This window comes from Dermacentor andersoni, chromosome 10 (assembly GCF_023375885.2).
Source record: "Dermacentor andersoni chromosome 10, qqDerAnde1_hic_scaffold, whole genome shotgun sequence".
NCBI classification, from domain to species: Eukaryota; Metazoa; Arthropoda; class Arachnida; order Ixodida; family Ixodidae; genus Dermacentor; species Dermacentor andersoni.
Genome location: NC_092823.1, coordinates 92,411,804 through 92,427,467, shown reverse-complemented (window position 1 = coordinate 92,427,467; position 15,664 = coordinate 92,411,804). Strand labels below are relative to the sequence as shown.

The 15,664-nt window shown below is 47.8% G+C and overlaps 1 protein-coding gene across 1 annotated transcript; it reads left to right on the top strand.

The window, feature by feature from the left end:
* The first annotated feature begins 2,530 nt into the window (after positions 1 to 2,530).
* On the top strand, positions 2,531 to 8,613 carry LOC126543536 (zinc finger protein ZIPIC-like). Its single transcript, XM_050190648.3, has 4 exons — positions 2,531 to 2,652; positions 5,767 to 5,850; positions 6,153 to 6,318; positions 7,845 to 8,613. The coding sequence occupies exons 2-4, from the start codon at positions 5,820 to 5,822 to the stop codon at positions 8,248 to 8,250; spliced, it is 603 nt and encodes a 200-aa protein (XP_050046605.2). The 5' UTR covers positions 2,531 to 2,652; positions 5,767 to 5,819; the 3' UTR covers positions 8,251 to 8,613.
* Positions 8,614 to 15,664: the final 7,051 nt, after the last annotated feature.

Sequence of the window (15,664 nt, the reverse complement as noted above, 5' to 3'; positions counted from 1 at the left end):
AGATTGAACCGCGTTCGCCAGCTCACCCTCACAAGCTTTCACTCACACGGTACCTCACGGTGACGCCAACGGCAGAAGTGCGCCTGGAGTGTCCGTGTATTTGAACAAAACTGGAATCCCGGTGCCGTTGACGGCTTCCAAAAACGACACAGGTGTCCTTTTGCGGCCGGAGCGTTGGGCGGGAATAATGCCCATGTCAGCTCCTGTGTCGAATAACTGTTGTCCCGTATTTCTGTATGTCACCTAGAAAATGCGACTTCTGTGTTGGGCCGTACCCCTCGTCGTCGGCCGGCCTATTTCACTGCCAAGCGCAGGGACACCGACAGCGACGAGCGTCATTTCCAAAAGGGTGGTCGTAGTAGCAGACGCCAGGCTTTGTAGGTGATCTGCTGCATTTGCTTGATTTGCTGGAATTACTGCTTCGCGGGGCGACGCGATGACGTGCGGTGATGTTCCACGGCACATATGATGCGTTCCAGGCGCTCACAGAAGGAGTCGAGTGAAGATTCCGTTGCTGAAGAGCAAGAAAGTGTGTGCAGGGCTGTCCTACTGTCACACAAGGACGATGTCGTGGCTGCGATGGTTCGGGTGGTTTTTTCGATGATTTGGCGCCCAACGCGGGAAGTCCGGTAAGAGCCATGGTAGAAGCTGTCACCTAGACCATTTCGCACGTTAGCCGGGAGTCGTTGCAAAAACAATTCGCGCAACAGCGAGTCGTCGATGGATCTCGCATCGTCTCCTAGCAACTGCCTCATTCGGCGAAGTCGACTAGGGCGTCGGTCACCCAGGTCTTCAGCGGACAAAAGGCGCAGGATGGGAGAACGCTGTGAAGCTCCTGTGCGCTGTAGCAGAACTGCCTTGAGATCGTCATAGTCGGCTGTAGACAGTGTGGCGTTCAACAAGTCTGCTACTTCGTCAATGGCGGTGGGTGAGAGTGCTGCGATGGTTTAATGAAAGTTTGAGGTTTGAGGGCATATACCAGCTATTTGGAATTGCGATTCGACCTGAAGAATCCATTCCGAGGGATACTGGTCCCAGTACTGTGGGAGGGGGACGGCGATGGCCGAATAGGAGGGCTCCCGCGTTCCTCGGAAGGGTTTTGGCATTAAGCACTCGTAGCGTTGGTCATCTCTTCCACAGGAGCGTATCACATGATCACATCCGGGTCATCAAACTGTGGCGACGAGCGACAGCGTAGAACGGTGGAGTCTCCGGCTTCTCAGAGTGAGAGCAAACCGACACCCTCACATTTCTTAACGAAGCATTTTTTTTTCTTCGCCTGGAACGCGAGCCCGTATTGGCTTTGCGCTTTCCCCAGCAATAACTTTCGTCACATGGGAGTTTCCTAGCTTTGTCGAAAATCATGGCTCTCAATGCACAATTAGCACAATGCGCAGTGCACATGATAATGAATATGTTGGAACACCAGCGCCTTAAAATGTGAAATGAAATGGAGTTTTCATCGAACATGATTGACGTTGAGTTTATAACGTGCCTTTATTCACCTGCTGTTTTACGCGTCATAATGACTACCAGATTATGAGGCACATCCTAGTGGGGTACTCCGGAATAACTTGCCACCTCAGGTTATTAAACGTGAAGGAAATGCGCGGCAGATGAGCCGTTTTTGCATGAACACGTGCCATAATTGACAAATATTACATAAAAATTCGCAGTCTTTTAAACTTTTACCTATTTGTCGACTCGTTCGCCGACACTGTGTGTCCGCCAAAATGTCGAAGCACATGCAAGCAGAATTTCCTATCCTAGCATAGCTGTTTGTTTAAAAAAACTGCCATTATAAATTTCAGGATTCCCTCTCTCTCTCACTGTAGGTCTGCCTGTGTGTGCGTGCATGCTTGCGTGCTTGCTACCATGCTGAACACGAAAAAAATATGGTTTCCGTTGAAGGGTGGGGCTCGCTTGGTATACTTTTATGTGAGCGAGGTGTCTGCGACTTAATGTAATAACTGTAAAGCTATCGTCCATGTTTACGCTTGAAGAGTTGCCGATGTCGTTTCAACTTGGCGGGTTCGCTACGCTGTCGCAATAGTAAAGTAAGTGCACAGTAATCTGTTTATTCATACATTTGTAGCATAACCACGGAAAGGGAGAACAAATAGATGAACAGCCAAAGCTTCAAAGGCAAGAACATGATTCGAGATCAAGCCCTGATATACTGACCCGTTATCTTCAGACACCAAAGTAGTTGGAAATGGGATCCAAAACGATCCTGAAGCACGAGAAAGCAAACTCATGCTTTTTTCTCGCAGTACACAAATTGAAAAAAAAAAAGAAGCTAACTGACACGGGGAGAATAGCACTGTACACAACATGACCGAGAGAAGTAAATGAATAATCACTCTCGGTATTTCTTCTGGATTGGTATTTTTGTCGTTTATCCTTTGTTAAGCACGAAATGAAGCTGAACCCTAACATTTTACTTACTCTTGTCAATCCGGGCTATCCACCCGACTATCACTGCCAGTTGTCTCATAGTGGGTACAACCCATAGGTCTTTTGGCGAGGAGGAAGATCGCCAACTGGTTCCAGTTGCTGCTTATCGCCGCAGAAGTCAGCGTCGACGTGGTCTGGAAAGAGGAAGGACGACACCGCGTGCTGAAGGTGGCGACAACTGGTCAGCTGACAAACGTAAGATAACTTTTGCAGCACGCAACCGTCTCACCCGCCTAGAGCGATGGAACGCTCTGCAGCTGAACCAGTACTCGTGCATTCAAGGACCCATCTAGGGATCTAGGTCAAGAAAAGCCACATGAACCTGCAAACCATATTCTCGTTTGCAGAATTATGGACATAGTATAATATAAAAAAGGATTTTGCCTTACAATGATGAGCTATAACCAGGACCGATGCTGTACATATAAGGAGCAAAGTAGCCTTCGAGTACTGCATAGGAAACAACGAAAAAAACATAGTAACTTAAAACAAATGAAACAGATGGAATATGATCTCTCGTGCTTTGTAATAGGTCTCTCTTGCGTGCAGCTCCAGAGAGTGCATATTGGAACTGGCTTCTCATGCGAAAAGTACGCGGAAAATCCCACGTTGTAGTCGGCGGCGTCACCGAATGACGGCACAAAAATGGCCGACGGCAAAGAGTAAGAACACGCAAAGAAATACTCGGATTGACGTCAAATTTATCGGATAGGTTCCTGCAAACAAATCAAACCAGTGCCTTCGAAAAGAATATTCGGTAAATTTCGGTTTCGGTGGAAATCGCACCAGGGCCACGGCCCACGGGGTTGCGTGACGAGCTCGCTTCCCAGAAGCTGCGGCGGTTCCATGCTTCTGATTGGCTAAATGTACGCCTATAGTGTCTGCGTCGTTGCGCACGTCACGTCGCCGTCATCTGGCTTACTAAACGTTTGGCCTACAACCTACGTCGTTGGGCACGTGGTGGCGCAGCCAATGGGTGGTGGCGCCACGTCATGAGTGTATAAAATGAGTGTATGAAATAAAAAGCATCAACGTCCACTTGAAAACCACTGAGCGGTCCTTCGAATTATGAGCTCCCCTCGGACAAACAAGCGTGTTGAGACGCTTTGAGCTTGTTGTGGCTATGGTGTCAGACTGCTGAGCATGAGGTCGCGGGATCGAATCCCGGCCACGGCGGCCGTATTTAGATGGGGCGAAATGCGAAACCACTCGTGTACTTAAATTTAGGTGCACGGTAAAGCAGCCCAGGTAGTCGAAATTTATGGAGTCTTCCACTATGGCGTGCCTCATAATCAGAAATTGGTTGAGGCAGTTTTCAATTTACCGCTTTGAGCCTCTTCATTTGGCCTTACCGATGCGCAGTTAAAACGCAGGCAAGAGCTTGCGCAGACATGGACCGTGCAACAACAACAACAACAAAAAAAAACTCAGCAAAAGGACTATATAACGGTTTCGCATTCCAACACGTAAGCGATATGAAGTTTCTCTGTAGTTGATTTAGTGATAGTTTGTAAATACAGCTTTGCACTGATTTCACTTTTGCCAAGGGCGCCAACGTGGAGAAATGTCAAGGTGACGGCTGTCTATTTTTGATGTATAAGCCGTGTTTTTCTTTTCACGCGAGCAATGTAGGTTAAAAGAAACGTAAACTAGTTGTGCTGGGCGTACTTGCAGCTACATAAACAATGGCCGCAAAGTTATGTATCTAATATATTCCCGATGCTGCTTGGAATCTAATCGGCTAGGGTCAGTGAACGTCAGTCCACCATAACGGATATTTTGGGTCTGGGGAAGCAGCGAGTGATGTGTGATAATAACGATTCTCTTATGTGTTTGTGGGGTACCTGATCTCTTTTATATCTCCAAGGTGTAACACCACTGGTGTTTACGCACCAAACAAAGGGTTCTAATTGGTACGGCAAGTGCCAATACCACGGCATACGCTACCAGCATTCCAGATTATAAGCGTATTTGTGTTGCTGGTATTATAACTTAGAATCATATTTTTAGCAATGATAAAGTTATCACGCCTGCTACTTACAACGGCGCATTTATAGACAAGAAACGCGTGTCAGCCTGCGGATGACTGCAATGTTCAATATGTTACGAAGCCTAGTTGAGAATTTTCATTCCACGGGTATATAAGACTAGATGATGACGGAAATTTCCCGCTTGGTTTTTCACAAGTGCATGTCCACTAAGTGTTTCATGAAAAGCACACACACCCAAACACGTCTGGCAGCTACGCTTCCTACATTACGTACGTTATTAGTAGATTGATTTGAGTGAGTAAATTACGGATTACTTAAGTGCCCGGAAAAAACACTCGAACGTCAAAAAAAAAAGAAAAGATATCATAGCCCCTTTCTTAAAGATGGTTGAACGTGAAGGTTTCCCGCAATGCGAACTTAATCAAACTAATAGTCCAAAGCTAACGACCACACAACGAACCCAAGAAATGCTCAGCGAACCGTTGCTACGCATTTGTGAATCGATTGCTTGTTTAGGATTGTATGTTTTGAACGTTGAAGTTGAATGAAGACGCATTTAGTTAAGCTACATAGCCTTTATCTTAGATCATTTAGCCGTTGATTACACGCACACACTCACACTTTCACAGACGACTCTACATTTTCGTTCGCGCACGGCGGCCTCTTCTTCTGCCATGCATTGCACCCACGGCCTACCTGTGGTGACGGCCAAAAATGCATTGCGTGACGCGCGTAATGCAATGCATATATATACAGTTTGCCAGGGTAGCGTGGCGTTCAAACACCTTTCTTTAAGAAAGGGGCTTTGATTTTTTTTTCCAGATCATAAGACGAGCCTGTGTTCACGCGCACTTGCTGTTTCCGATAAGCAGGGAAGCTCGGTTAATCGCGACAGGGGTGGTGTCATGCCTAGCAGACGCTACTTGCGCTTCCAGTGAACTTTGTGCGCATGCGTTACTCTTTCTGAGCTCGTCGCTTCGCGCAGTTATCAGGCACGACCGGCCGGCCAGTCGACGCTGGCGCAGTATTGTGAATGTAAACTGTAATGTAACTCTATGCAGATGTGTAAGTTAGCTTTCCTGCAGTGCGTTTTTGGCGCTCACGGACGAATCAGTGATACATAGAAAGCTTCGGGGTAAAAAAAAAACCTAGATATGAAGAAATGCCCGGCCGTGTAAATTCGAATAAAGCATTCGTTTGTCGACCCCTTCGCGTTTCAACATTTCTAAATAGCACGGCTTCTTCTCGCCGTCCTTCATACTAGGTTGTGTCTTCTACCAGTATCTACTGTTTTACATGAAATACGATTCTTTTACAGGAGTGCTTTCCCCTATTCCGAATATTTACTGTATGCGAGCCCGTTGAGAACGCATGGACCGCGAATCATCTTCATCTGATCCACGTAAGTACAAATATTGTTCAGTTCTTTTCCATTTTGTTTTTCATTTGACCAGCAGTGTGCAAGCAGAGTTTATCTAGATGATTGGTGCGGTGATTGTTGATTACAGCTTTGTTGATCGCTTCCTTATCTTCTGCTTGTGTGCATGCTTACATTCCATGCTCATTTGTTTTCAGTCATACCTTACGTGATCTGATGAAGAAAGTGCTTGTCTTCAGCGAAGAACGGGGTTGGGATGTCGTCCACGTGTTAATTTGTGCACCAACCGGAGAATTTACGCTGTTAGTATGTCGTGTTCATTGCAGAAACCAACGGCATGACGACTGAGGCGCGTCTGATTCTTTTCTGCGACGAGTGCGGCGAATGCTTCTCGTCACTCGATTACCTGGGAAGGCACCGACGAAATAGGCACCGGGAACGAGTTCAGGGCAAGCATCAGTGTTCCTACTGCTCCTACTCCAGCAATGACCGGTGAGTCCCATCGCTACCCCATGTTCTTAGGGGGCAAATGAACACACTTTCAGAAAAAGAAACAAACAAACTTGGCCAAAGACAAACAGTTTACGTGGTGCTCTTAAATTACAGAACCAATGGGCCTGAAAAACAAACCTGCTGACATGGTACCTTGAGAATGCTCTCCCCCTGTTAGCCATAGGTCGGCATGCTCGCTCACAAGTGCACTGACTCGTATCCCCTTCTCACTTGTTTCGAGGGGATGAGATTCAGCTTTAGCAAGTGGCGAAATGTGTGAATGTATGTATGATCGGGAGTGAGCGCGTGTAACCCGAGCACAACTGAAAGTCAGTGAGTAAGGTTATGTGATTAGGTGAGTACGACGGTAGGTTGCTGGCGATGAGTGCGAGAGCTTGGTCAGCGTGAATGAAAACGACTATGAGACGAGCTAGTGTTTGTGAATATGAGCGGGTGCGTGTACCAACTTTAGTGAGTACCGACCCGTGTGAGTGAGTACAAGGCCTCTGAACTGAGTAGTGAGTGTGGGTGAGTATCCGCGTATTCTGCCACTTATGCCGTCAGTAGGCTTCGGCGATTCTTTCAGCTGTCAAGTAATTTACTGCGACAGTGGAAGCCTCCTTTAGCAAAAACCCACCATTTCTTTAAGAATGTCTTTGTGACGTGTACCAAGTAGGTACACGTTCGTTTCAGTACGGCCTATTGTGGCCTCCGAAATGCGTGTACTTGCGCTGCCCCTTTCAGCGACGCAGTCCAAGACAGACAAACAGACAGATATACAGACGAACGCACAGATCGACAGACAGACCGACCGACAGACAGACGGACGAACGGACATATTTTAGCCCATTACTTACAATTCAGTGACAGGAGGCAAACGGCAGTATACCAGCTAAATAAACTGACCTTTTAGTACAAAATTAAATTTCACAAATCACTGCTCCAGGAGATATCAGAGCGAGTTCCGTTGCTGCAATTAAAAAAAAAAAAACCTCGCTATACTACAGCATACATTATTTGTAAATAAACTACTGGTATTTTCTTCACATGCAACTCTTTATGTTACCGTAAGATAAGCTAAACCTTGTTATTATTTGTAATGAATTCTGTATTTTGCTCTGTTAACGTTCATTTCCTGTTGCTTATATAATACCTTATTATATGCTACTGTTGTTTGAGATGTCAATCATAACTATTCTTGTACAGGAGGTCCCGATACAGTCTTTGACTATGGGACCTCCTCCTGCATACTAAATACTTGTAATATGACCCAAATTCTAACAATAAATTCTGATTCTGATTTTGATACATTGTCTCTGCCTCAGCGGCGCTCTCGAATAAGAGATTGGACGGTATTCGAGACAAGGTTCCTACACTAGAAGTGTTCGCATCATTAGGTGCCAGGTATTGGTAATCTTAGACTTGGTATGGACAAAAACAGCCGGTCCATGGCAAGAAGCACTTACCGAAAAAAGCTTTTGTAAATTCAGTCTGTTGATCTCTTTTCTGCGTCCACTCGTGCACAGGCATCGAGTAACTTCTCACGAGCGGACGCACACGGGCGAGCGACCGTTCGTGTGCAAGGTCTGCCAGAAAGGCTTCGCGCAGCCGTGCACCCTGGCCACCCACATGGACACCCACAGCGAACAGAAGCAGCACGCGTGCGAAGTCTGCGACAAGCGCTACCGCAGCTCCTCCTCGCTGGCCTCCCACCGGAGATTGCACACGCGAGACGCGAAGCCCTACTTGTGTCCCGAGTGCCTCCGGGGATTCAACCAGCGGTGCGTCCTGCTGCGGCACCTGGGGACGCACTCGGGACTCAAGCCCCACGTCTGCGACGTGTGTGGACGACGGTTTACCCAGAGTGGCAGCGCGAACAGGCACAGGCGCTCGGCGCACCTCAAGCAGGCGACGGTGCCGGCCCAGGAGTAAGGAGCTGGCATGGGACGTGTACCGGTATATAGGGCAGGCTTGCACACGTGCTTCGGGCTGTGCTACTTGACAATATTAGGCCGCACAAGACACGATGTTCTAGTAGCGCAGCAGTGTGATGTACGTGGACGATGCGGTAACCATGGCCTCGAGGACGTCAAACTAAGGACGCCATGTTAAAGCTCGCGAATCCTAGAATTTAAAAATGAAATCCTCATAGTGAGCCGGAATACCTTAGATAAGCCCTCGTTCTTTCGTTTGAACCTTGACTGCTTGTTTGAACCTGCAGAGCCCATCACACTATGTTCATTTATGATTCGTCAAATAGCTTGATTTCTAGCGATAATAACATTTGAGGATGAATACTAGCTGTTATAAAAGGTCGTAGTCTTGTTCAGCGCGTATTATTGCTATAAAATATATGTACATTCCAGACGCATTTCTGCCATCGGCGTCAACGTCGCCGGGATGTTACGGGTAAAGGCCAAGTGCGAGAAAATCGTGGCCGCGCCGTATGCTGTGTGTGCTAGTGAAAACATGCGAGGGTTATCCGACGATGTCGGCTCGATCCCTCGAAGTCACGTGCACAAGACAAGAAAGTGGTAAGGTCCCTCTATAATTTCCAAGGTAGCGACATCTGCCGCGCGCGCCACCTAGGAAGTTCCTGTAGCAGACGGCGCCCACGCTAAACCGCGGCATTCGTGAGGTGAAAATATATCTGCATACGCGCGGAAATAAAACCTACTGGTGCCTGACTGTGGAGAAAAACTAAAGAAGGACCCGAACTGCTAAATTTAGTCCTTTAATTTTAAATGAGTGCTCCAAGAAAATAGCTCAAGAGAGCGTAATGAGGGCTTGGTCGCCTCGATTCCGCGTGTTTACATTTCGTTCGTTTGCCCTCAATCACCGCGCGAGCCTTGGTGATTGCTTACGCTTAATCCCGTATGCTCTGTGAAATCTTTTGCATGTAAGTGTGCTGCGTACACATAGCGGTTGCATTGAACGAAGAAGTCGTGTAAAAATGAAGGCTGACAGTCGCTTGGACCGGAAAACTTTCGACATAACGTAGCTCAAACGTGCGATTCTCAAAGCGCGCGACCCTCACGGCAACTAAACAACATCCTGTGTGTTTGTGGAAACGAGTGCGCCAACAGTCTTCTTGTCGCTGAGTGTGTCTGTCGTGTAGCGATTACACGACGACTGCTGTGTCTTGTGGTTCAATGCTACGAGCCAGTGCAACTGTCGTGACATGATGAAGAGGCGGTATGGATCGTGTCCGCGTGTCTCCTCGATCGTGTTCGGGCTGCCAGCGCGATCTGATCTCGCGGCACACCAACATCGAGCGTAGTGTGTGCGCGTGTGTGAATGTGGTTGACTGTTCTCGTGAACCGTGCGACGTCGCCGCGTAAACTCGAATCATGACGCGCATTGTTGTGTTTATCCCTTTTCACCTCCGTGCACCGCTAAAGCCCCGTAAGAATTAGAGGGCCCTTATACGAAACGCACGCGGATTGACCCAGCTATTACTGCACTGTATTTTGCTGGCAATCCGTGTATCGCTTGTGGCGTTTTTCTTATGTTCATTTGCACTTGTGTGTTTTTCATCAGTAAAATGGCATTGCCGATTACTAAAACATCTTCGAGTGTAAGGGAAACTTGGAAGGAACGAGCTCGCAGCTGTATGTAATGTACTTTGATATACTGTATTACGCTTTATTATTTGACGGCCAGTAGCTGTGGCTATGCAGTATTCGTTTTTAAAAACAGAGTAATGCAGGCACTTAGCAATATATTTATTCACATATGCAATGCACAAAATACGATTAGGATATTGGAAATTACATTTTACATGTTGTAAAGCGCAGAACAACGCGCGCACAAACAGAGGAAAGTGTAAAAGTAGAATTCGCTGCTGAATTTTATTTTTTATCGCACGTAACGCAATGCGGATATTTGTCAGCGAGTTAATGCGTGTCTGCTCCACTATTTACTTGCATGCTAGGTCATACTGCACTTGCTAAGTCAACGGGCTCGCAATGCACTAAAATCAGTAATCTCCACAAACATCGGCCCTCAACATTCATGCACGCGAGTGAAATACTATCACCGCTCGACACACGCACGTGTATACTTTCTATCGCAGCTTTGTATCGTTGTATGTTACTTGCCTCGCATAGTCGTGCTGTTACCGACGGTTCAAAGTCCGTCCGTGCAATTCTGTGTAACCATACTTTTCGTCTGGTTAGGCTCTGGTTGCCGCGCGCGATGCAAAATAACTTCTTGCCATCCTTCGTCCGGTTTCCGCACCCAACCGCACAGCAACAAGGCATTTCGGACCTCCCGGAACGAAATTATCGCAGCGATGTGCAAAGCACAACAGGCTAAACGCGCGCTCTTCGCCCGGCGCGCAGGAACTTTCATGGCGGCAAAGGGGCGGAGCAAGGTCACATGCCACCGATCAGCCTATCGCAGGCGTTGTCGGCTGGATCAAAGCCTGGCGGTACTTTTAAATGATTGAGGGACTTTAGAAAGTGGGCATGTAGTGCGCCATCTCCCATCGTGCGCATGACACCGAAGGGGGAAGTGGAGGAAGGGAGGGGAGGGCGATTAACTCCGGCGATAGCTGCGATGGCGCGGCTGAGGTCGGCCGCGCTTGCCCTATCTTGACAGCGATCTGCTGAGGAGGCAGAGTCTAGGTTCGCAGAGGACGGATAGCTTCGTGTGCGCTGCGTTGTCGCCACTTAGTTCGCGTTGAAGCTACCGATAGCACGAAGGTCAATGCGCTCGCTGCTGCTGCCATGCTTCCTCACTCCAGCGCTTTTGCAGCGAGTGTCCGCGGTCATCGACAGTGATATGTTCATGTTTACCTGTGCACACGTGACACCATGCTTGTTAATTTAATTACTAAGCGAATGTCTACAAATTTATATCGCTGGTAAAATCACTGTTCTTACTTCATATGGCTGTCTAATTTTCTATTGCAACGGATGCTTCGCCTTTAGGGGCTTTGTAACCATTGCCATAGATGAATCCTTTGGGTTATTGGCGAAACATCCATTGCGGCAGGCGAGTTGGCAGGTATGATTTAGCGTGCCGTATTTAGTGGGCTCTGCGTCCACGTCTTTTTATCGCCGGTTTGGTGGTTTAGCGAATATGGTGTTGTGCTTCTAAACGCGAGGTCGCGGAATTCTACCCGGCGCCGGCGGCCGCATTTCGGTGGGGGCGAAATGCAAAAACACGCGTGTCCCGTGCTTTGGGGGCACATTAAAGATCCTCTGTTGTTCAAAATTATTCCGGAGTCATCTACTATGGCACACCTCATCTTGAAATTGTGTTGCTTGTACGTAAAAACCCTAAATTCAGTGCGTCTGTTCATCCATATTACTCGCTGGGTTTTTACGCGCAAGCGTAATTAACCAGCTCGTGAAATCGGCGGTGTATGTTTTAAGCCGCTAAGCAAGCAAAGGAGGAAGGTGCCTGGAGGTGAAGAGGATCGCACGCCGAGGCAACTGCGAACTAGAGGAATGTATAGGTAACCTTGAGCGATGTGGGGATTGTGAAACGAGGTGAAGCGTCACGGAGGAGGAAGGCAGGCACAGGCGCTCTGGGTTGATTTCCTCTGGCAGTTGCTACACGTCTTATTCGCGATGCATACGTACCAGGTTCGTCTGATGATAACATCGTACTCGCGCGCGGTACGCTGTGTGTGCGAGTGAAAGTACGCGATGGTGAGCCGAAGATGGCGGCTCAATTTCGCGTGCGCAAGGGCAGGAAGCGCTCCGTATTCCTTCGCGCCCATGGCAACAGGAAAGGGTAGGGCGGAGGGTAGTGTACTTAGGCCGCGGGCAGTCACGCGGGATTTATCGTGAAAGCGATCTCTTTTGGGGCAGCAGTCTATATAGGTGGGCCGACGGCTCGTAGTTTTGCGTGCGCTGTGTTCTCACCGCTCAGTTTGCGTTGAAGGGACAGACAGCACGAAGGTGCTGTGGCCGCGGTTCCTCACACCAACGTTTTGACAGTGAGTGTCCGTGGTCATCGAGTGAACGTGTTCATGTTTGCCTGTGCGCGTTGACACCATGCTACGTAATTCAGACGGTAAGCGAATGCTTACAATGGGGCGTTCTATTCAGGCGGCTGCTGCATGCGTCTTGTCTTGTGCCCTGTCTTGATTACAATCTGTGACGCGAAAACCGCAGGTGTCCAAGCGCACCGACTGCCGAAAGCGTCGTGTGTGCTATAGCACCCATACACCTGCACGGCACCCGCGTTCACAAAGTGAAATGGCACTAACTTTCGTGTTTTTTAAGACAGAGGAACTGCCAATTTGAGAGGTGAGAGTACTTAAAACAAATTGAATGCATAGATGCTCTTCGGAACGCAAACCTTCAGTGTTTCGGCACGTAAGTCCAAATCGATTCCTCGTCAACTTCCTGGCTCGTGCGGTGTGTTGTTCGAGAACAAGCCGAAAGTGTCGCGGGAGCCGTGAGACTGGGTGGACTCGTCGCGCCATCTGTTCTCAAGTTCCTTAAGCTTCACAGGTGGTTGCTTTCGCATTGAAACGCTGGTGGTGCTCCTTTCGCAGCAGTGGTTTCTTTTTGAAAGTGGGCGCGTACTGATTCACTGAATGAGCCACGATGTGAGCCACATTATTGTTGGACCACTGCAGTAGCGGCAACAGCAGCAAACCAACAACAACGTGTGGGTACTCTGCTTCCAATACCCAGCCCCGCATGTTTACCTTGGTTGTATTACACTTGTTGCAATTATAGCAAGCTCTCTCCCATATCCTCTTACAGAGCCTCCCCTTTTATTTTCTTCTTTCTTCGATCAGGAACAGATTGCCGCGCTGTGAAGGAGAAGTATGCTCTTGCAGAAATTTAGGATGTGCACAGCGTTATAGCAGACAAAGGGCGACAAGGTAGGCGGAGACAAGCGCTTTTGCGTGTACTGTCTGATAAACCGATCATTCTTGTAATTCCGGAACCATATTAATTTGAGCAGTGCAAAGTTGTTCCCCAAAACTAATGCAAACGAGAATGAAAGCCAAGTTGGAACACATGCAAGCGAATGTCTTCATGGAGTACTGAAATGAGTTTTGTGCTTCTTTTTTTTGCTTTCGTTATATGATCGTCCGCGACTTCGGAACGCCGAATAAGTACTCGCAAGTCTCAGCGTGTCTTAATAAATTATTACAATAGCTGCTTGATAGCCTGCTTCGGTTTCGTTTCCCAAGAGGTGACTGCCATGATGTCATGACGCAGGGTGTAGTCACAAGAAAGACTGCCATCGTGACGTTTTCACAATGGTAAAATGTAATGAACTAGAAGGGAACATTACGTCATGCAGTAAGCCTTTCCAACAGCAAGATGTCAGCTAGGCCGCTTGTTTACATATAAGCTGCATGATCACCGGTTGTGTGCTCGCTTGACGAAAATGTAAACAATGCATCCCCTGAAATAACGTTCCAGCTTAGCCATTTCTACAAAGCCATCGAACTGATAGGTGATGTAGCTTTGAGAAACCACGGTGACTGCAACATGCTGTGACTGAACATTGTGCACTACAACTGATCCCGCGGCTCGTCCTGCATTTACGTGCGCTTCTTGCGACTTCAGGCGAATAGTTTCTTGCAATCTGTCATAAGCAGCGCTAAATTCAAAGTGCTCTGTCCGAAAAGGAAGCGAAATTGAATTACTTTTCGGCTATCATAGGGCAGCGTTCTTTGTAATAAATACCACCGAAAATTCGGGCACAACCCATCCCGCGATGGCTCGCGACGTTAATCATATTAGCATTCAAGCTGTGTAGCTAACCTGCGCATTGCTGAAGGCACCTTTGTTTAAAGTTTGTTTTGCGAGAAGTAGGCTGACGATGCTAATTGAACTTAATCAACCCAGGCCTCCCACCAACACCACAGCTCACGACGTCTACGCTGTCGGACGCCGCGAGGAAAACATTTAGTTGACTCAGCCTCACAACGAAAGCCACTTTTGACCCACTCGGGCCGTAGATTTGGGAATACCCAAATCTACGGCACGAGTGGGTCAAAAGGTCAAAGTGCGTCAGTGGTCAGCTTTTGCAGGGAACCGGGCGCACCGTTCCGTGGCCTCGAAGGAAGAATGTCATTTATGTGCGAATACTTGCGTGCGCCGGCGCGCGCCAATCGTTGACGCCGTGGCCGGTCTATGAATGGTTGAAACGCTGCAAAAAGGTATTTGCCTGAGTTTCCACGTAACAGAATCGTCTTTTCTCGTATATTGAAATTACATTCCGACGCTATCATGTGCGTAGGTAGTGTGTAAGTCGTACTTTACAATTTTACTGATATATTTTACTTTGAGAAAATCAATGAGCTGAGTGACTTCTTTGCACTACAAGGAGAGTTCGCGTGGTTGGGTATGCGTGGTTGCGTTTGCGTGGTTCGCAATGATTTTTGGTGGATCAGCGGTCGACGCGGGACCGCGACGCCGGATTTTCTGCGACACAGGGCCCTTAACGTTGTCTCGTTAAAAAGCTCATCAGCCCTTCTCTGTGAAGAAGGATGAGCAGTGAAGCTGCGGTGTGCTTTACCTCAAGCGACGCACCTATGTATAGATGCATTATTATTATTATTATTATTATTATTATAAACATAGCACTGTCCGTTCCCTCCCGTAGAAGCCCATGTATTGGGAGCAGGCGGGAATTCCACAATATTTACAACATCACTGTGAACTAGGCAATTGTAAAAGGTAGGCGAAACTCGGCTTAATGCTACAATCCTCTTTGCGGTTAATGGTCATATAATTTGTCTTCCGGTGGTCTCAATAAAACAAGAGTTACAGTCGTTTTCTGTAACCATACTGCCTACACAGACGGCCATGTATTGATAGCAGACGGCAATTCTTTAACGTTTACCACTTCATTGTAAGCTAACTATTTGAGAGCAAACTTGTCTCTATGATAGAATATCCTTAGAGGCCAATTTGAGTATCATTCTTTTCCAAGATATTTACATTATATTGACAGCTGCGGAGCATTCTCGACAAACTGGACACGAAATGCTTTTTCGTGTCGACACGACACGTAGACGGAGGGACATTGACCACCGCCGGAGGGTAGCTGTATACCACTTCCGTCCAAAAATTGAGTGCCCTTCGACTCTTTGAAGATGGATGACCAGCGAAGCTTTGTATGTGTGCCCTTTATTGGCGAACAGCGCCTCCGCCGTGGGTCGGTCCGGTATTGCACTATCTTTGGTATTGGCCCACCTATAAAAAATTGTTGATCTATGTCCACGGAGAGGAGATCCGCCAGAACCCAGTCATAAACGGCCTATGTAATGGTAATGTTTTCCGGGATACGCTGGCGCGAGACGCTACGCACGAAGGCGACCTTTCTGGCAGAAACGCGGCCTCTTGAGTGGGCCGCGATA